Source organism: Camellia sinensis, chromosome 2 (assembly GCF_055761805.1).
Source record: "Camellia sinensis isolate YWXY chromosome 2, ASM5576180v1, whole genome shotgun sequence".
In the NCBI taxonomy this organism is placed as follows: Eukaryota; Viridiplantae; Streptophyta; class Magnoliopsida; order Ericales; family Theaceae; genus Camellia; species Camellia sinensis.
Window position 1 is genome coordinate 28,082,634 of NC_138962.1, and position 21,937 is coordinate 28,104,570.

The 21,937-nt window shown below is 33.8% G+C and overlaps 1 protein-coding gene and 1 long non-coding RNA gene across 2 annotated transcripts; both read right to left on the bottom strand.

Annotated features, from left to right (window-relative positions):
• Positions 1–3,483: 3,483 nt before the first annotated feature.
• LOC145819516 (uncharacterized) lies at positions 3,484–4,657 on the bottom strand. Its single transcript, XR_014360262.1, has 2 exons — positions 4,280–4,657; positions 3,484–4,187 (listed from the first exon to the last, which is right to left on the bottom strand). It is a non-coding gene; the product is annotated as an uncharacterized LOC145819516 (long non-coding RNA).
• Positions 4,658–9,307: 4,650 nt separating this feature from the next.
• LOC145812675 (uncharacterized) lies at positions 9,308–19,795 on the bottom strand. Its single transcript, XM_082907622.1, has 4 exons — positions 19,449–19,795; positions 19,322–19,351; positions 18,982–19,232; positions 9,308–9,574 (listed from the first exon to the last, which is right to left on the bottom strand). The coding sequence occupies exons 1-4, from the start codon at positions 19,729–19,731 to the stop codon at positions 9,308–9,310; spliced, it is 831 nt and encodes a 276-aa protein (XP_082763748.1). The 5' UTR covers positions 19,732–19,795.
• Between the last annotated feature and the right edge of the window lie 2,142 nt (positions 19,796–21,937).

Here is a 21,937-nt window from a genome sequence, read left to right on the forward strand (position 1 = left end):
ATAATGTTCGCGTAAATTTTGGACTAATGCTATGTATATCTAAATTTTTTATTCAGAACTGCATTTAATATCTGGACACATTTTGTAGATAAATAGGATTATTGAAAATTTTGTCTTCATATTTTTTTAACTGCTAATGGTCTTTTTGTAAATCAAATGCATGGCTTTGAAATGGGGGTATGCTATGAGCAAAAAAATCAATTACATAATTAAATTAACACATATATATATATATGAATGAATAAAATTTTATAAAATTTATTGATGAAATCCGCATCTAAATATTTTATCAATTCATATACATTTGGTGCTCAGATCTATCATTGATTATTGTATTCTTAGACTTACTATTTAAAATGATAAACGAACAAATCAAATATCAATTGTACACATTTTTTATTTGTATAATGATTACCTTTAAAAAAAAAAATTTAGTTTTTTATGGAACTATAATTTGAAATTTATCTTATTGATTATAATTATGCAATATAATGATATTTGAAATTTCTGGGGTGACGCTAAATGAAATTAGGTGAACAACTCTTATGTCTCACTATTGTAATGCAATTTTCATTTATTTATTAATAATGCTATCTTTTATTCAGATTTTAGTGAGAGGCTTTGTTTATTCCATCACTTTACGTAAAGTTTAATGCACTCCATGTGCATTAGTTTTTCACCAATTAAGATTTGTATTTATTAATTGGAGGAGGATCCCCTCCAATTTAGATTTTGAATTGGAAGGTATTATTTGGATTGGTGGGACCCATTACAGGTCCTATTTTAATGATTCGAATCGTTCATTTTGTCGGACACTTCGTGTATTTCATTCCCAAAAGAAAAAGAAAAAGATTGATCCAATAATTATAACTTGTTCAAGTTTTCACTAAAAAAATAGACAACAATTATGTTTTTAAAATAATTCATACCCGATAAATAAACAGTTCAAATTATCAAAATAAAAACCGTAATGAACCTCACTAACTCGAACAGTATCCTCCAACCCAAAATCCAAATCGGAGAGAATCCCCCTCCTTATGAATTTACCTTTGGTATCACATGCAAGGTAATGGGTTGCTCTCCTTCATCCATGAACCCACCATTCAACTTTATATGTTTTTAAATAAATACTTCAGTGTCAATAATAAAATCAAAAACCAATCACGTGACAAGTTTTAATTGAGACTATGGGTTTACCAAAAATCAAATTCATATAGTTGTAGGATTAGTATGTTAAGATTTTCAAACCTTTTGTATGGTTCAAAATTAATTCAGTGGTGAAAATTTAATTTAATTTTTTTACATCATTAAGCATGTTTGTATAAACTCTCATATGCTATGTGTTGGCTTATTTTTCCTACGAAGGAAAATATCATAAATGCGAGCGTGCCAGCAAGGATTGAAAAATCCTTACAGATTAAATTCAAGCCAATTACCAAGCGATTGTGTTGACGGTTCTTTTGCCTCAACGAAGAGGACTTCAAATTTGCCAAGTGTAGCGAAAAGAAAAAGTAAAAGAAGAAAAAGGGACGGAGAAAGATGATTGAGTGAACAATCAAAGTAATAAATACTTACCTCTACTCCTATACTTCGAAAAGAAAGTACATAAAATGCTTCGAAATGGAAATACTGAAAATAAATGCTTCGAAATATAAATCTATGTTAAACTACTCCTAAGATAAGAAAAATGACAAGAAATATTGAAATAAATTGTCTTTGATTTTAGTTCTGGCTCAGTACAATGTGGCCATTAATGGCTATTTATAGAGGAAAAAATACAGCAATAAGTACTTAGTAACTACCCATTTCTTCCATCTTCATTCTTGTCTTGCCATGTGTCCTTCCACTCATCCACTTTGTCCTTCATATTCTCCATTATCTCTATAACTTCTTTTAGCTTCCAAATGAATAAGAGGATGCCACGTGTCCTGCAATTATATAATAATAAAATTGCAGATTTATGGTGCTAACACTATGGTTTGATCTTTTTTATTTTTATTTTATATCTTAAATTATTAAAAAAATTGGCAAACTCAAGCATAAGATCATAAAGTAAATTTTTATTTTATATCTTAAATTATTTTTATTTTATATGTACAGAATTCGTTCACACCTAACTCTCGTATGCAGTTATCTTTCTGACATGTGTTCAAAACTATACTGCCAAAAGTTAAAAAACATGTTTTTCGTCATGCAATAGTAGTAGTTGACAGAACTTGACAATTCAAGATGACCACTTTAGTTGCTTTAATAACTTTGAATTTTTATTTTTTTATTATTTCAATGATGGTGCACGAATAAATAAAATAAATATTGAGTATAGTAATGAAATATTATTTGACAGTATAATCTAATAAGAAGTCTCGTAACCTAGTAACTAAAACTTAAGCATAGTTTGGAAAGATTAAATAAGTGTACTTTTTGATTTTTTATGAAATATGAGTTGGGTTTGGGTTGGGTTTGAAGTGATGTGTTAGAGAGGTGATGTGACTTAAATAAGATGATGTGACTTAAATAGAATAGTGACTTTTTGACTTTTTGTCTTTTTTCAATCATGCCAACCTTGACCTTAATAGAGACTTTAGAATTGTATTTGGGGTATGGATTTAGAAAAAAAATTTAAAAAGAAAAAATATAAATAAAATATGAATGAAATATAAATGCACTTGACATACATACATATATATATTTTTTTCTTTTTAAATTTCTACCTAAATCTATATTCCAAACACAATAATTTAAATAAGTCTTTAAAATTTTGTTCAATATAATTTTTTAAAATTCACACATAAAATACCATGCCATCATGAGTTTCGAAAAAAAATTGTACTGCGATGCAAATTCGTCTAGCATAATGTTCTCACCTACCAAAAATATCACAATCAAAAAAACGAATTATATATGAAACACTAAGAACATCTCCAATGGTTATTACTATTTTACTATTGCTATTGCTATAATTTGGTAATGAATAGTGTTATTTTGTTAAATTATAGCAATAGTGCTCCAATGATCATTTGTTATTTTTGGCAAATCTCAACCAACTTTCCCTCCAAAGTTGTAGGTATTGTTTGGATATAGGTCTTTTGTGATTTTATTTTTGTTTATTTTTTATCTTTTGTGACATTTTTTTACCTGTTTGTTAAAAAAATTATATATTTATATTTTTCCCAACTAGACAAATATAAAAAATTGAAAAATTGAAAAAAATTATATATTTATATTATAATGTCTTTTATTATAATAAAATTATCTTCATTTAATATCAGCTAAAGTATTTTATCTTTTTATTGCCTTCATTTGAAAAAATATATTTATTTTTTTGCATTATACTTTATTGAAAATATTAAATTATAATACAAATTAGTGGACATTATACATTGAAAAAATAATATTACATTGTGAAGTACAAAATACTCAAAAAAAAAAAGAAAAGAAATTTCATTACAAAATAAAAATTACATTGCAAATAAAGACTAAAAATTACATTAAAAAATAAATGATATTGCAAAAAATAAAGACTAACATTTATCCTACAATTATTCATCAGGAGGTAGGGGGAAATAAAAATTTGGGCTGCTCACATTTGAGGACCACTTGGCAAAAATCTCATTTTTTCGCATTGTGTAATATGCTTTCATCTGAGGGTCCAAATGAGAAATATCCGTAGTCATTATCATATGTTCTTCCTTTTTCATCTCATGTTCTTGTTTTCTGATCTCAAATTCATGTTTTTTCATCTCAAGTTCTTTAATCTCCTGCAGTGCTTCAATCCTTTTTTGTTCTCTTTCATCTTTTTTCTTTTCCTTCTCGGCAAGGTATTGGTTAAATGTGTCCAATTGTGTGCCCATTTTTTGAACTTCAGCTTGAGCGACTTGATTTTTCCGAAATAATTCTTTTGCAGATTTCCTACCCATCGGCCTTTTACCCCTTACAGAGACACTGCCCTCATCGACAGTTGGATTGTTACCAACACTTGGACTGGTGTTATCTTCAAGAGAAATGCAGTTATCCATAGGGGAATCAGAGGTTGAATTAGGGGAAAACGATGTATGTATTCTTGACTTCACCGTGTTCGTAGGAGTTACATCTTGCCACCTGATATTGTTTTGCAAGATTGGCCAACAATGTTCAAAAAGAAAATGCTTATTTTCATCTTGATGGTATAACAGTTTTGCTTGAAGCATCTATATCAATAAAATATTAAATTAATTAATCAGTTAATTTTTATGTAAGACAAATAAAAAAACTAACATAATAAATGGAAATGAAATCTTACTATATCAACTTGTGACGCCCCACTTGGATGTAGATTTTCGACTTGCGCTAGACACCCACGAAATTTGTTACAACATTTCATGATTACACCTCATCGAGATGAGATAGACACTTGTGTTCTTGAGCGATCATTCTGCAATGAACAATAATTTTCAAAAATTCTTCCCCAAAAATGAGCATGAGATTGTGAATTTCTAACAATTGGGTCTTCAGTAATGTGACACCAAGCTCTACAAATTGCCACATCTTCTTGAGTGGTAAATGATTTTCCTCTCTTCATTTTTGATGAACCTTCCATAGTGATTGTGTGAAAAAACAAAGAAGAAAATAATTTGTGAAGTTTGGTGTGAAACAAAATTCAGATAAAGAGAAGAGAAAAGAAAAATAAAATTTAAAATGTTTGGTGTGAAATGAAATTGAGATGAAGAGTTTTTATTTATAGAAATACAGAATATGACCGTTTGAAAAAAATACCCGTTAATTTAGAGCTGTTGTTTGAAAAAGGATGAAAAAGAGCCGTTGCTCAAACCCATGTGCATTCCTTTCACAAAATAGCACCGTTGGATTATATGATCCAACGGCTCAGCCATCCATCTGAACAATCCGTGCATTATCTATCTATCTATATGCCCTTCTGTTTGAGTCGAATATATCTATTTATCTATAAACCAAGCTCTCTCTCTCTCTCTCTCTTCTCTCTCTCTCCCTTCATTGCCCTCACCAATCTTCATCTTTCTCTCCTCTTTTCTCATCTCCTCTCCTCAAATCTTCCAAATCTTCACTGATCTTGGTCTCGATCTTCACTGATCTTCCAGAGTAGTGAAACAGAGCCTCACAGATCTTCACTGATCTTCCAGAGTAGTGAAACAGAGCCTCACAGATCTTCACTGATCTTCCAGAGTAGTGAAACAGAGCCTCACAGATCTTCACTGATCTTCCAATTGAATAATAGATCTTCACTGATCTTCCATGACTAGTCATTCAAGTAAGTTTCTTGATCACTTTATTTTCTTAGATTTCTTCTTCTATTTTTAATCAACCTTTCTCATGTGTTTTTTATTTGAGTTTTCAATGAAAATTTTTCATCATATTTACTGTGTTTTTATTTACTGTTTGAATAATAGATTTTCACTGTTTTTCATCATATTTGAGTTTTCTGCAAAAATAAATCTCGGTTGAGGGATAATAGATCTTTACTGTTTGAGTTTTCTATTTTTAATAATTTTTCATCATATTGAATAATAGATCTTCACTGTTTTTCATCATATTTGACTTTTCTGCAAAAATAAATGTAATGGAAAATTTTCAATTTTTTTAGGCTTTTTATTTAGTGATTTTCTTGGGCCATTCAAGTAAAGTTTCTTGATTACTGTGTTTAATTTCTTAGACTTTCTCTTCTGTTTTTAATCAATCTCGGTTGTAATTGGCTTGTTCTGATCACATCTCTTGTGTTTGATTTGGGTTTTTAAAGAAAAAATTTCGTCATATTGATGAATCAAATTGAATCTGTTTGATGAATCAAATTGATAAACAGATAAAATAATTTTTTTCTGTGAATCTGTGAATCTGTTTGATGAATTGGCTGAGTTGGCATGAAGAGAGGGAGGGAGGGAAGGAAGGAGGAAGGGAGGGAAACCGTTGGTTTTGGCTGAGTTGGCATGAATGGCAGCTGCCAAAACTTGTGTCAAATTTGACACAAGTTTTGGCATTTCTCAAATTTAGCAGCTGCTATGTTTTGCCATTGGAGTATCAAAATTCAATGGCAGCTGCTATATATAGCAATGGCAGCTCCAATGGCAAACCATTGGAGATGCTCTAAGGGTGTGTTTGATTGGGGGATAAGAGGGGAGATTATTTACTGTGCGGATTGTAATCCGCACAGTAAATCCAATTCGATGTTTGTTTTTTTTTAGTCCGTCGGACATGGAGTCCGACCGGACTCCTTATCCCCCATATGGGGGATTATATTATCCTAGGGGGAGTGTGAGATAATTTTAGGAGGATTATTTACTGTTGGGATTAGGTGGTAAAATGATCATTTTGACCATCTACTATTTAATTATGTATTATATTTAATAAAATTCAATAAAATTTAAATGTCTCAATTTAAAAATAAAATAATTTTATTTAACTTTTTATTGATGTTTTATTTATTTAGTTTTAAATAATTTTTTATAGATATTTTGTTGATGTTTTATTTTAAAATTTTGTTTATATTTTATTTAATTTCATTATTTCATTATCCAAATGATTTCGGATAAGCAGAACTAAGACAGAGTACATGGAGTGTAAATTTAGTAACAGTAACAATGAAAGTAGATGAGAAGTGAAAATTGAGAATCAAGAACTGCCTAAGAGTGAACATTTTCGTTATTTAGGGTCGATTATCACAACAGCGGGAGAAATTGATGCAGATGTGGCCCATAGGATTAAGGCGGGATGGTGTAAGTGAAGAAGTGCGTCTGGGGTATTGTGCGATAAACGAATACCCACTAGACTAAAAGGTAAGTTTTATAGAACGGCTATTAGACCAGCTATGTTGTATGGGACGGAGTGTTGGGCAATCAAGAAACATCATGTAGATAAGATGAGTGTGGCTGAGATGAGGATGCTAAGGTGGATGTATGGTAAGACAAGACAGGACAGGATTAGGAATGAGTGTATTCGGGAATGGGTAGGAGTAGCACCGATAGAAGATAAGTTGAGAGAGAATCGTTTGAGATGGTTTGGTCATATTCAACGGAGACCAACAGAGGCAGTAGTGAAGAGATGCGATGTTATAACGGTAGATGGAAGTGTTAGGGGACGGGGTAGGCCTAGATTAACGTTGACTAGCGTTATAAATAGAGATATGAATCTACTTAATTTGACTAATGAAATGGCCTTTGATAGGGCCGCGTGGAGAAGAAGGATTCATGTAGCCGACCCCGCTTGATGGGATTTAAGGCTTGGTTTGGTTTGGTTTGGTTTGGTTTGGTATTTAAATGTTAATAGATGTTTTATTTGGGTTGGTTTAGGATGTTCTAAAAAAGTGTACTTTTTGACTTATTGGCTTATATGGGTTGGGTTTGTGTTGGGTTTGATGTGATGTGTTACAGAAGTGATATGATTTAAATAAGATGATATGACTTAAATAGGATAGTGACTTTTTGACTTTTTATATTATTTAGTTTATGCCAAACCAACCCTTAATTTCATTGTTTAATTATTATTATTTTTAAAAACAAATTTATTTAAAATTTTAATTAAAAAAATAATATAAATTTTTATTGATATTTTATTTATTTATTTAAAAAAAATAAATTTATTTAATTGTGTAAAAAATAAAATAAAATAAATTTTTATTTAATCTAGCTAAAAATAATTAAAATATTAAAGATATGTTTAATATTGCTATTCCTTAGTAAATAGTTGAAAAATGGTAAAATAGTCTTTTGTTCATTTATCCTATCCAATCCGTCCAACCAAACGTTGGATTCACTAAAAATAGTCCTTTCCAGACATCTAATCCTATGAAAAAACAAACACAGGATACATATCTAATCCAACCAAATAGTCCGGGGGATTCACAGTTCTAGGACTCAAGTCCGATGGATTCTAATTTCCCCTTATCCAATCCGTCCAATCAAACACACCCTAAATTTATGTACACATAAACTAAATATGAAATGGGGCACAACCTTCTCATAAGGAGTGGTAAAAATGTCACAATCAGAAAAACCAATTATATATGAAGGAGTAAGTTTATGTACACATAAACTAATTACGAAAAGGGGCACAACCTTCTAAGGAGTAGGATCCACATGTGGAACATACTCATGGTAAGAGATTTGTGTCCCAATTTTTATTTAATTTTTGTATTTCTAACATTATTGATAGATAAACTGGAATGGAAGCAATGGGTCTAAATTATTTCCCTATTAGAGAGACATACTTTGCTTGATAAAATGGAAATAGAAGAAAATAGAAAAAGAAAGGAGGATTGGTGAAGGAAGCATTTGGGAATAGGTTAAAAGTTAGTTTTTTGATTTTTTGATTTTGAAAAACATACAAAAAAAAAAAAAAAAAAAACAAAAAAAAAAAACAAAATCAAAAACAGAAGCCAAGAGGTAATGTGACTTAAAAAAATCAAAAAACTAAAATGTTGACTTTTAACTGTGTTGCCAAAATAGGCTTAATAATAATTTTATTATTATACTACTTAAAAACCCAAATTTGAGGGACAAAAACATAAATTCTTTTTTTGTTTATTATATAAAATTGGAAGTATTTCCCTCTTCTCTTCCTCCCAAAAAAATAAAGAGAAAATTACTATTCAGATGATATTTTAAAATTTTATTATGAAATAACGAAATTTTTTATTATTTTAATTATTAATATTTATAATATTTATTATTTTTTTATAATTTTTTTTCTAAATATCACCGACATGTAATTGTCCCAAAAATAAATGGAAAAGAGTATGAACCTCTAAATAGGGAGGAATTATCCTCTCTTTCAGGAATTCTAACTAGCGTGTGTATCCTTTTAATTTTATTAGTTGTTTTATGTACTACGTAGGAGAAAAAATAGAAAATAATAGGTCTGTGACTAATAAAATTGCAAGGGCATACGTAAAATGTGAGGCGGATGTATGTGATAATTTTTCTTGAATAAGACAAATTACTAGACTATTTAAGACAATAATATAAATTAATTGATATATGTTGTATTGATTATGATTATTTATGTAAAGATTCAATTTTTTTTTCTTTTCTTTTTCTTGATAATCAAAAGCATAAAGAAACAATAAAATGACTTAAAAAGATGCCTCCCTCTTGACAAGAGAGCGCAACGAAAACGGAATCTCCTCCATTCACACTGAAAAGCCATCCATAACAGCTACCATCTGAGCTAGACAATGGGCTACTGAATTCCCTTGCCGCTTCACATGCTTAACTTCTTAAGATCTGAATCTGGCCATCAGAGTTTTGGATTGCTTCACAAGGTGCCCAAAAGATGATAAGGACTTCAAGGAGGATTTGAAGGCTCAAATGGTTAATAACGAATCACCTTCAAAAATTATGTGATGTAGTACCAAATCCAACACAAATTTGATCGCCACAAGCACTGCAAATGCCTCAATACATTCCACATCCATCGTTAACTTTCTGTTCGTCGACATTGCAGCAATGACCTCTCCTTTGTGGTCACAAACCACAGCACCAACACCAATCAAACCTCCTTGTGTAAAACAAGCCACATCAAAATTTATCTTGATCATCCCTGCCTCAGGAGTTATCCACCGAGTTTGCATCTGAACATTTTGCCGCACTCGAACATGACATTGAACTTCACAGCTCTTGGTAAAACTCAAAAGCATATTGAGCCAACTTCTCTTCAGTTTGGTGCTTGTCATTAGACACCACCTAGTTACGGTGTGTCCAGATGCACTAGCAAATCACCAAAAAGAGCTCACCACTCGTGAAATCAAGAGACGAAATAATCTCAAAAATCCAGTTGAACAACGATCAATCCCTTTGTCGGTGAACAACCAATGCAAGGCTACTGCACTCCCACACCTTCCTCGCAAAAGGGCAATCAATGTTAAACTGATTCAGGATCCTACGACAATGACCACAATCATTGTTTATTAACACCTTTCGTGCCCTCAAGTTAGATCACATCAACAGAATTTCCAAACACATTTTCCAACAAAAAATTTTGATATTTCCAGGAAGCCGCCCTAACACCACCACCATTCAACGACGAAGCTCGTGAATACCTGCTGCGAATACCCATTTCAAGATGGTAAGCTGAGCTAATTGAGAAAAGGCCCTGTTTTGTGTAATGCCACACTAGTGTGTCCTTCGACGAATATGGGCAAACAAGCATAGATTTAACTACCTCGACTTCATATGGTGGGAAGCAAGCACCAAGAACTTCGTCATTTCAATTCCCCAGATCACTATCAATCAATGCACTCACCCTATCATTTTCACCCAAGAAATTAGGAGGTGAACAAATTTTGAAAGAATACGGCCATGTTACCCATTTGTCCTTCCATATTTGGATTTGAGACCCATCTCCAATGTGTCATCTTAAACCTTCTAACAAAATCGGTCATGCATTCCAAATACTCCTCCACGAAAATGATGGACTCGCACCCCAATGATGGAAAAATTATTGGGTGCATATAGGGTACGACGTGGCATGCCACATGGTGCCTTCAACCAATCATAAACACTATGGCCTCCCATGTTGTCTCCCCATCACCCAACACATAAATGTAGTTTCCACTCACTCAACCAATGAGAGAAAAGAAAGGTACCACATGACATCTACCTTATCTGCACCTAAAAATTTCTTCCAGTGATGTGTTAAGAATCGAACAATTGGGATAGTATTTAGCTTTCAATAATTGAGCTCATTGGGCTTTTTTGGCTCAATGAGCCATAAAAGACAGAATAGGCTCATGAGCCACAACAGACAAAACATCTCATCCAATCCCATAATCATTGCACTCTTCTCTCACAAAAAAATCAAAAAAGCCAAAAAGTCAAAAGTCCTTCCCAAACTAGCTTTTGAGCCCAGGTTCATATAGTCAAAAAATCTAAAAAGTCAAAAAGATAACCAACTTCCCAAACGGAGGAATTTTAGGAGTCTCCGTGCTTGCTTGGCCAACAAAGTCTTATTAAATGCCATAAGAGATCTAAAACCCATGCAAATTAATAGATATATCTTTGTGTATGTACATGTATTTAATTAACTCATGAATTTTTTCCCTTGTTTTTATTAGAGGAAATTACACTTCAGTATTTGTTTTTAAATTAAATTTCAAATCAATAATAAAAATTATCAATTTTAATAATTAAAATTATAATTTTATAATTCTTTTTAGTCTTACTACTCACACCTGATTTTCCTTTTTTTATTATTATTTGTTGTTAGATTGAAAATCACAAGGTGAGGAAAAATTATTCTTTACTCCATGGACAAGCTAATGTAAGACTCTAACGTGATTGTTATTGGTTAAATTAGTGAAACTTACCATATTTTGAAAAATTATTAGTTGGTCCAAGAGCACCACATGGCCATGCATCTGGCCAATCATAAACTCTCAGGCCCCGTTTGTTTGAAGTTATGGAGAGGAGATTGGGTTTGATAGTGAAGAGGGAATTGAGAATGGAGTGTTTGTTTTGAGAAATAGGGAGGGAATTAGTAATCCCTTGGTATTAGTAAGGAGGAGGAAGGGAGATTGGTAAGGAGGAGATAGAGATGATATTAGAAAAATAGTGAGGGGATTAGAAATTTTTTTATTATTTTTTTTATTTTTTATATATTGGAATTTTTTTTTTAAATATAATGTTTATTTTTTTTATATTTTTTTATTTGTTTTATTATTTTATATAAAAATAAATTAATAATTCCTCACTATTAATCCATTCACTATCAACCCTCTTACTATTATTCCCCTCACTATCAATCCCCTCACTAACAATCCCCTCACTATCAATCCCCTCCATTCTATCTCCCAAAACAAACGGAGACTCATATCCTTTCATGTTTCTCAATCACCCAATACAAAATCGTAAGTTCTACCATTTCCACAAATCATAACACATGTGGAGTCAGAACACATGTGAAGCATCAGGTGACGATACCCCAAGACCAACCAATAATTTCTCACACCTTTTATCTCTCTTTAGGTGACAATTAGGAAAAATTATTAGGTGGTCATGGGGCATCACGTGACAATGTCTCAGGCCAATTACAAACTCTCATGTTCCCTCAAGTTTCTCAATCATTGACAGACAATCATGAACTCTATTTCTTTCACTAATTACAATACACATGGAGCGCCACATGATGCTACACTCTCTCTTCTTAAATTTGGGAGGAAAAAAAAATAGTGACAAGATGTTTTAATACTTAATTAATATAAAAAAAAAAATTACGGAGAAATAGCAATTCAGTGTCAAATTAGAAAAAAAATTACACATCAAAAGTAAATTTTATAAATATTAATAATTAAAAATTAATTTTTTTCATGCATTATAAATATATATATATATATATTAATTTACTGGGTTGTAATTCTTTCAAAAATTAATCCAATATACAAACATATATAAAGGTTAAAAAATATTATAAATATATTCACTGTCGAGAAAACAAAATAAAACAAAACAAAATCGTGTTTGTGATGGGCGGAATTATCCAATTGTGGAAGTCAATTCAATCACCAAATCCCCTATATGTCTCAAATTAGAATTGTTTAAAAGCATGTGGGCTAAAAAAATTATTTCTTGGCAGTCTTTGGTTGATACTTTATTATGTGAAAAAGATTCCATATACCACCTTATAGAGTAGCTTGTTACGGTGACAATTAGGTGTTGTTATTAGACCCGTGGTTAGGCTTGGTTGAATTGTAATTTGGTCGGGTTTGGTTGTATTGAAGGTTTGTCTAATCTAACCTGAACTGTAGAGGGATCATGCCAAGCTCAATAAAATTAAACAATTCTAATGATTTATATTTTTAGTATGGTATAGTTTCTGTGTTTAATTTTTTGGTTGAGTTTCTTTCATATTAGTCATTTTAACTTGAGAAAAAGTGTTTTTGTTTGATAGATTCATTTTGCTACTGATTTGGTAATTCAAACCGCTTACTCTTTAAGACTCATTGAGTAGAATATTCATGTGAAAAATCAAAATATCAAATATCGGTAGTTATATGTTCGAATCAAATTTATATTACAAAAAATAAATGATTATTCTTAAAACTACATTTGTCGTTTATTTTTTTTTTAAAACAAATATGATTTAAATATATAGTTATGTCAAATAATCTTATTTTTTTGCATGAATATTTTATTCAACGAGTCTTAAAAATGAACGGTTTGAATCACGGAAATTAGTTTCAAATGCTCTCAAACACTTTTTTTTTTTTAATGGTTGAGAACTTTGGGCTCACGTTGGGCCCGCTTCAATAATTCAAATAATTCAATTTATAAAATCAACTAAACAAATTATTCATACAAAAAATCAAATTAAGGGAACACCGATATGATCGGAGTACAATTTTTTTTTTTTGAAAATGATAGGCAAATATTGTTTAGATAATAATTTATGTCTTTTTTAATAAAAAATTTGATTCAATCAAATAATTACAAATATCATATCAATGTGAGTTCAAAAAAAAAAAAAAAATCATATCAATCTGATTGTTAAGAGCTCGTTTGGGAAGTTGAGGTTTGGGATTTTTTTGGCTAAAATAATCACAAAATACAAAATAGACTTTAGTAAGACAAAACATCATATCTAACCTATAATCATTACATTTTTTCTCACATATAATAAAAAAAATAAAAAAGCCTCCAAACGAGACTTTTTAGACTCAAGCTAAAATAGTCAAAAAGCCAAAAAACTAAAAAACCAACCCACTTTCCAAACCAACTAGTTTCACCGTTGTGTTTAATTTTTTGGTTGAGTTTCTCTCATATTAGTCATTTTAACTTGAGAAATTGTTACTGTTTGATAGACTCATTTTGATATTGACTTTGGTAATTCAAACCGTTTACTCTTTAGGACTCATTGAGTAGAATATTTATATAAAAAATCAAAATAATTGAATATCGGTGGCTATATATTTGAATCAAATTTATATTATAAAAAATAAATGATTATTCTTAAAACTATATTTGTCGTTTATTTTTTTTTTCAAACAAATATGATTCAAATATATAGTTATGTCAAATAATCTTATTTTTTTGCATGAATATTTTATTCAACGAGTCTTAAAAAATGAACGGTTTGAATCACGGAAATTAGTTTCAAAACGGGCCTACTAAACCCAAATGCTCTCAAACACTTATTTTTTTTTAATAGTTGAGAACTTTGGGCTCACTTTGGGTCCACTTCAATAATTAAAATCATTCAATTTATAAAATCTACTGAACAAATTATTTATACAAAAAATCAAATTAAGAGAACACCGATAATTACATAATCGGAGTACATTTTTTTTTTTGAAAATGATAGGCAAATATTGTTTTGATAATAATTTATGTTTTTTTTAATAAAAATTTGGATTCAATCAAATAATTACAAATATCATATCAATCTGCGTTCAAAAAAATAAAAAAAAAATCATATCAATCTGATTGTTAAGAGCGCGTTTGGGAAGTAGAGGTTTGAGATTTTTTTGGCTAAAATAGTCACAAAAAAATAAAATAGATTTTAGTAAGATAAAACATCATATCCAACCTATAATCATTATATTTTTTCTCTCACAACAAATCAAAAAAATCAAAAAACTCTCAAACAAAACTTTTTAACCTCAGGCTAAAATAGTCAAAAAATCAAAAAATTAAAAAACTAACCCACTTTCCAAAACACTAATGGACCATATGAAGTCTTCCCATTTTATATATCACTACAAAAAAAAAGTGTTTTTTGCAACGGCAAAACGCCGTCGCAAATGGTCCGTGCACCGTCTCTAATACTTTTTGCGACGGTAATTTGGCTTTTTGCGACGGCAAGCGGGGGTCGCGACAAAAGGGGTTGCAAAAGGGCTTTAGCGACGGTAAGTGCCGTCGCCATTGTTTTTTGCGACGGGAGACTGCATTTTTTGCGACGGCAATGTTCTGTCGCCAATAATGGAAGAAAATCTGAGTTTTTGCGATGGCACAGTATTTCCGTCGCTAAAAAAGGTTTTTTGAGACGGCAAGAATGCCGTCGCTAAAAGTGTCATAACTGATACTATTGCCGACGGCAGCCTGAGCTGTCGTTAAAGGTTTTATTTTCAATTACATTGCGTAGCTTTTGCGACAGTATGGCTGCCGTCGCAAAAGCCTCGTAAAATTTTTTTGCGACGGGTTGTTATGCCGTCTCAAAAAAAAAAAAAAAAAACCTGTTGGTTTATTTTAAAAAAATTAAAATAAAAACCTGCTGTTAAAAAAAAAACCTGTTGTCAAATAAAAACCTGTTATTTTATTTTAAAAAAATTAAAATAACCTGTATTAAATGAAAAATAACTATAAAAAAATCCAAAAATTACATAATAATATAAATACATGCATAAACAAAAGTTGACAAATAATGAAAATTCATAATGTTGTTACATTCATAACAATACAGAAATAAAAATTCATAACAATAAAAATTATGCCACTACATAATGTCGCATACTACATACATAATGTTGTTCACAAATTTAAATAATATAAATCAAAATCAAAACCAAAAGTTTTCGTCTTGATTCTTTCGTGGGTTACAAAAACAAAAGTTGGTCATAATCTTTATACGCCCGCATTCCACAAGAAGCAAACTGCTACTCAGGAAATATCTGAAAAAAACAAGATAAAAATAATTAATAACCATATAATGGTGTTAATATTTTAATTACAGAAAAATATATAAAAAAAAATTGACTACTATATAATTAGAAAGATAGTTTAGTAAATAATTTTGACTAGACCGAAATCCGACTCTAACTCCCAAACCGGGAACCCGATTCGAGCCCCGTTTTCTCCCACAAGTCTCTCGTGCCTAGGCGGTCGCGTGTGCCAAGTTTCGTGCTAAACCGACGCCGTTTGGTGATTTTGGAGCATTAACACCTCGAATTCAAGTTTCTTAAAGAACTAGTTTGCCTAAAGTGAAATCCGACTCTAACTCCCAAACCGGGAACCCGATTCGAGCCCCGTCTTCTCCCACAAGTCTCTCGTGCCTAGGCGGTCGCGTGTGCCAAGTTTCGTGCTAAACCGATGTTGTTTGGTGATTTTGGAGCATTAACGCCTCGAATTCAAGTTTTTTAAGGAACTAGTTTGCCTAAAGTGAAATCCGGCTCTAACTCCCAAACCGGGAACCCGATTCGAGCCCCGTCTTCTCCCACAAGTCTCTCGTGCCTAGGCGGTCGCGTGTGCCAAGTTTCGTGCTAAATCGACGCCGTTTGGTGATTTTGGAGCATTAACGCCTCGAATTCAAGTTTCTTAAGGAACTAGTTTGCCTAAAGTGAAATCCGGCTCTAACTCCTAAACCGGGAACCCGATTCGAGCCCCGTCTTCTCCTACAAGTCTCTCGTGCCTAGGCGGTCGCGTGTGCCAAGTTCGTGCTCAACCGACGCCGTTTGGTGATTTTGGGGCGTTAACACCTCGAATTCAAGTTTCTTAAGGAAGTAGTTTACCTAAAGTGAAATCCGGCTCTAACTCCCAAACCGGGAACCCGATTCGAGCCCCGTCTTCTCCCACAGGTCTCTCGTGCCTAGGCGGTCGCGTGTGCCAAGTTTCGTGCTCAACCAACGCCGTTTGGTGATTTTGGAGCATTAACGCCTCGAATTCAAGTTTCTTAAAGAACTAGTTTGCCTAAAGTGAAATCCGGCTCTAACTCCCAAACCGGGAACCCGATTCGAGCCCCGTCTTCTCCCACAAGTCTCTCGTGCCTAGGCAGTCGCGTGTGCCAAGTTTCGTGCTAAACCGACGTCGTTTGGTGATTTTGGAGCATTAACGCCTCGAATTCAAGTTTTTTAAGGAACTAGTTTGCCTAAAGTGAAATCCGGCTCTAACTCCCAAACCGGGAACCCGATTCGAGCCCCGTCTTCTCCCACAAGTCTCTCGTGCCTAGGCGGTCATGTGTGCCAAGTTTCGTGCTAAACCGACGCCGTTTGGTGATTTTGGAGCATTAACGCCTCGAATTCAAGTTTCTTAAGGAACTAGTTTGCCTAAAGTGAAATCCGGCTCTAACTCCTAAACCGGGAACCCGATTCGAGCCCCGTCTTCTCCCACAAGTCTCTCGTGCCTAGGCGGTCGCGTATGCCAAGTTTCGTGCTCAACCGACGCCTTTTGGTGATTTTGGGACGTTAACACCTTGAATTCAAGTTTCTTAAGGAAGTAGTTTACCTAAAGTGAAATCTGGCTCTAACTCCCAAACCGGGAACCCGATTTGAGCCCCGTCTTCTCCCACAGGTCTCTCGTGCCTAGGCGGTCGTGTGTGCCAAGTTTTGTGCTAAATCGACGTCGTTTGGTGATTTTGGAGCATTAACGCCTCGAATTCAAGTTTCTTAAGGAACTAGTTTGCCTAAAGTGAAATCCGGCTCTAACTCCCAAACCGGGAACCCGATTCGAGCTCCGTCTTCTCCCACAAGTCTCTCGTGCCTAGGCGGTCGCGTGTGCCAAGTTTCGTGCTCAACCGACGCCGTTTGGTGATTTTGGGACGTTAACACCTCGAATTCAAGTTTCTTAAGGAAGTAGTTTACCTAAAGTGAAATCCGGCTCTAACTCCCAAATCGAGAACCCGATTCGAGCCCCGTCTTCTCCTACAAGTCTCTCGTGCCTAGGTGGTCGTGTGTGCCAAGTTTCGTACTAAATTCGGCTCTAACTAGTCCCGTCTTCTCCCACAAGTCTCTTAACTTAGAATGTAAAGAATGCAAAGGTACATTTTAGCTTAGAATGCAAAGATACATTTTATACCTGATCTTCTGGTGGTGGTGTATATGGATTCTCGTCTTCTGCAGATTCCCTAAATGCCCGGTGGCCACTCGATGCATCAAGAACCTATGTTAGTCAATGCATAATGTGTTAATCATATTCAAATTTTATACATAATCTTGAGTGACAATTAAACTATCAAATAATTTCATTTATATGGAACCTGTCTGTTGGGATCTACACTCGCCCCTTGTGACACAAGGACCATCATCTCAGCTCTCATCTGCTGTAAATGTGTAGAGAACTCTGCTCGCAGCTCCTCCCTCAACTTATCCCTTAGCTCTGCACGAACCTGCTGTGTGATCTGATCAATAGTCGATGGCTGGGGTGTTGACTATGATGGCCCAGCACCATCTTTATACACCGCTCTCCGAGGCACAATTCTCCCGTATGTGCGACAATATCCATGTCCGTCATGACCTATCAACTCATGGAAAATGGCATTCCTAGCCTCCAAAGTCCGACCATCCTCAGGTAGCATAGAGAGTTGACGATTAAACTCATCCTGTATTGAATAAGACATACAAGTATATGCCAAATTAAGATGGTTGACACACAAAAAATAAACTTTAAATACAATCAAAGGTGTTTGGAAACTACCAAGGTCTGGATAACCTCTGGGTCATCTCCTCTACGTGTCATAAGCCAAACATTCATCTTATCAGTAGACTCCCCCTTACTGGTCATCTACATTTTTTTAGAAATATGAAAATTAGAATCCAAATAATTTGCAAATATACAATGTTTATTTATATACAAAAATAAAACAATAAAATGTAAACCTCATGCCGTATCTGAGAGAAAGTAGTACGCCCTGTGGTATGAGCTATGCCGTGAACTCGCCGATTTTTAGCGTTCCTACTTGCAATTTTCTATAACAGGTTCAACAAATGTAAGTATGTAAATATGATTTGTATGTTTACATATCATAAATATAACTTATTTGTATACCTCAGCATCGGAAGTACGCCAATACTCCACAAGTTGTTCCCACTTGCTTGGCACAATGTGCATAGGAACATCATCCTTCAGATTAGGATCAGAACTTCTAGGCATGAAATACTTAGCCTTAATCTTGTTCTTGTGATCCTTCCATATGCTGTTGCAATTTTTCATGCAGATTGGCTTGTACTCCTCTGGACATATATTCAAATTGTCCTATAAAACACAATTTCAAAGTTTAAGGCAAAGTATAACACAAATTTGGAAATCGAATTTGTGGAAAAAAATATACTTTTACCTTCACATCCTTCCAGATAGCATCAACAATATCATCAGGCACATTGTTCCAGTCAAGAAAAGTAAGAGGAACAATGTTACCATTCCACACAATAATGCCAAGTTGAGTAGTTAACTTAGCCACGTTATCCCCTATTGGACAGTAATTTTCATCAAATTGTATGTCCAGCTTTTTACCAGTACCCCACTCTTTAATGCCCTTGGCACATCCTCTACCACGTCTAATCGAGGTTGATGAAGAACTAACATGACCTGCGAGATACAACAACAATAAACAATATGCAATGGTAATAAACAAATGCAAATTTAAATAATGTGAATACAAATCATATCAAATAAACCTGAGGTGGGCTGTGAAGAAGTCGAAGGGTCTGCAAAATACAATGAGAATAAACAAGTTATATATAATGAGCATAAATAAATGTATGTGTAAATAATTTTCATACAAATCAAAGCAAATTTATATACCTGCAGATGGCTCATAAGCTGATGATGATAGCTGCTGTGGTGCCACTGATGGTGGACGCACCGATGGTAGGCGTGGAGGCTGAGTACATGGTAGCTGCTGTGGTGCCACTGATGGTGGTCGATATGGTGGTACTAATGGCCCCTCAGATGGTGGTGGCACTAATGGCCCCTCCGATGGTGGCCGATGTGATGCCTCCTCTGATGGTGGTGCTACTGATGTCCTGTTATGTAGCACATCAGATATCATGCGCCGGGGATGATCAGGCTTCCTCTTCCTTCCCATAATAATCTGCAAGCAATATAACACTAATTGACATTAGAAACATAGACAATGGTTTGTCATCAACTATAATATGACATTAATTGAACTAATACAATTACAAAGACAAAATAAATTAAGAAATTGATGATTAACTACAACCTTGGCCTTAATTGAATTACTAATGTTGATTAAATATCAGCCTATTTGAACATCAACTGTTTCCCCTTCTGCGGCTTCCCTCACCCAACCAACTTCTTCATCACGAAGCATTATATTTTCTTCCAATTGTTGGCTCATGTATGGCTCGATTTGTGGATCAGTCGAACTCATGTCAAATAAACCTCTTTGAGACATCTTCACCACGACTTGCCAGTCTGGTTGTAACGGGTCTGCAACATACCAAACTTGCTCTGCTTGGGACGCAAAGATGAAAGGTTCATTGGTAATTCGCTCATCTTGGTACAACAAATGATTGAAGTTCACCAACGTGAAATTGAAGACATCTTCTTTCTTTCCGTGAATGTTGTCAATCCAATCACACTTAAACAACACATGTTTCTTCTCATTGGAATATCGAATTTCAACAATATCTGTCAATTGTCCATAATAGTACACAGACCCCACACGAGGATTCTTGTCTTTTCGACTAGCATAACTTATGGTATCTGCTTTCAAAGCTACACCACAATTTTGTGTGGCTCGACGATCATCCATGGCCTTTACTCGATACCGAAACCCATTCAGTATATACCCGTTGAACCTCCTTGCCAGGTTATGAGGACCATTTGCCAATAGAATAATCTCTTCAGAAAATATGACATCAGTAGTCCTTCGCAAAGTTTGGACCTATTTAACACGAAAATGTAAAATTTGAAATGTAGATCGACTTAAGTAATTAGAATCTATAGAGTTAAATACATACATGTTCCTTGAACCAAATGTGAAAAGTTTCAAAATGTTCACGCCGAAGTTGATGATCGTCGACACGAGGCATTTTGAGCTTAAGTACTTCAAGGTGTTTGCTGTGTAGATTGAAATTTTAGCAATACAAAAAATTTAGTTGAAAATTCAATAAAACATAATAAAATATTGAGTGAGTGACTTAACCTACTTTATGAAAGGTTGAACCGTGCTTGTACTGAATAAGATGTACCGATGGGCTTGTACCCAAGAAGTATTATCAAGATAAAAGCTTGTGTTTTCACCAATAGCATGACCCAAATTATCAGCACCACTATAGTTCCTCACGGGTCGACTAGATTTGGTTTCCATATCATTGAGATATTGTGCACAAAAATTCTGCATTCTTCCATAAGATATCCTTTAGCAATTGATCCTTCAGGATGAGCTCTATTACGCACGTATTGCTTCAAAGTAAGAAGATACCTCTCAATTGGATACATCCATCGAAACTGAATCGATCCACCCAATAAGGCTTCATCAGCTAGATGTATAGGCAAGTGCTCCATTATATCAAAAAAACTCGGAGGAAATATTTTCTCTAGATGAGAAAGTGTTATAGCGATACGATCTTGAATATATTGCAAATCCGTTGCACGATTCACTTTCGAACACAATTGTCTAAAGAAATTGCTCAATTCAATCAAGGGTTCAATTACATTCTTCGATAACGATCTTCGAATAGCCAATGGAATAAGTTGTTGCATCAGAATATGACTATCGTGGCTCTTAAGACCCCCAATGCTTCTATCATGTAAGCGCACACGACGTGATATATTGGATGAATACCCGTCAGGAACTCTTACTTCCTTCAACACTTTCAAGAACAAATCTTTCTCATCCTTGGTCATCGTGAATTGTGCTGGTGGTAAATAGGCTTTATTCGACCCTCTTAACTGTAAATGTAGGGGTTTTCTAATATTCATATCTTGTAAATCATGCCGAGCATTAACACCATCCTTCGATTTTCCTGCAACCCCTAATATTGTCCACAACACATTGTCACAAACATTCTTCTCTATATGTATCACATTGAGGTTGTGTCTTATTAGATTGTGCTCCCAATATGGCAATTCATAAAAGATACTCTTTTTCTTCCAACTATGGATGCGATGTCCAGCTTTCTCCTTCTCTACCTATCTCCTATGCCTCTCCTTAAGGTCATCCCTCTTGTATTGGGTTAAAATACCCTCAGATTCTAATTGTAGCAACATCTCAGTTCCAGACAACAATTTTGGTTTGAGTCTAACTTCCCGACTACCATCAA

Bases quoted from the DNA above. Each gene is read 5' to 3' on its own strand.
- LOC145812675 (XM_082907622.1), bottom strand. From the start codon at position 19,731: ATGGGAAGGAAGAGGAAGCCTGATCATCCCCGGCGCATGATATCTGAT. The intron at 19,233-19,321 runs GTTTATTTGATA...TGTATCTCGCAG, and splicing joins TTCTTCACAGCCCACCTCAG to GTCATGTTAGTTCTTCATCA. The intron at 9,575-18,981 runs GTAAAAGTATAT...CAAAATGTTCAG, and splicing joins CTATCTGGAAGGATGTGAAG to ATGCAAACTCGGTGGATAAC.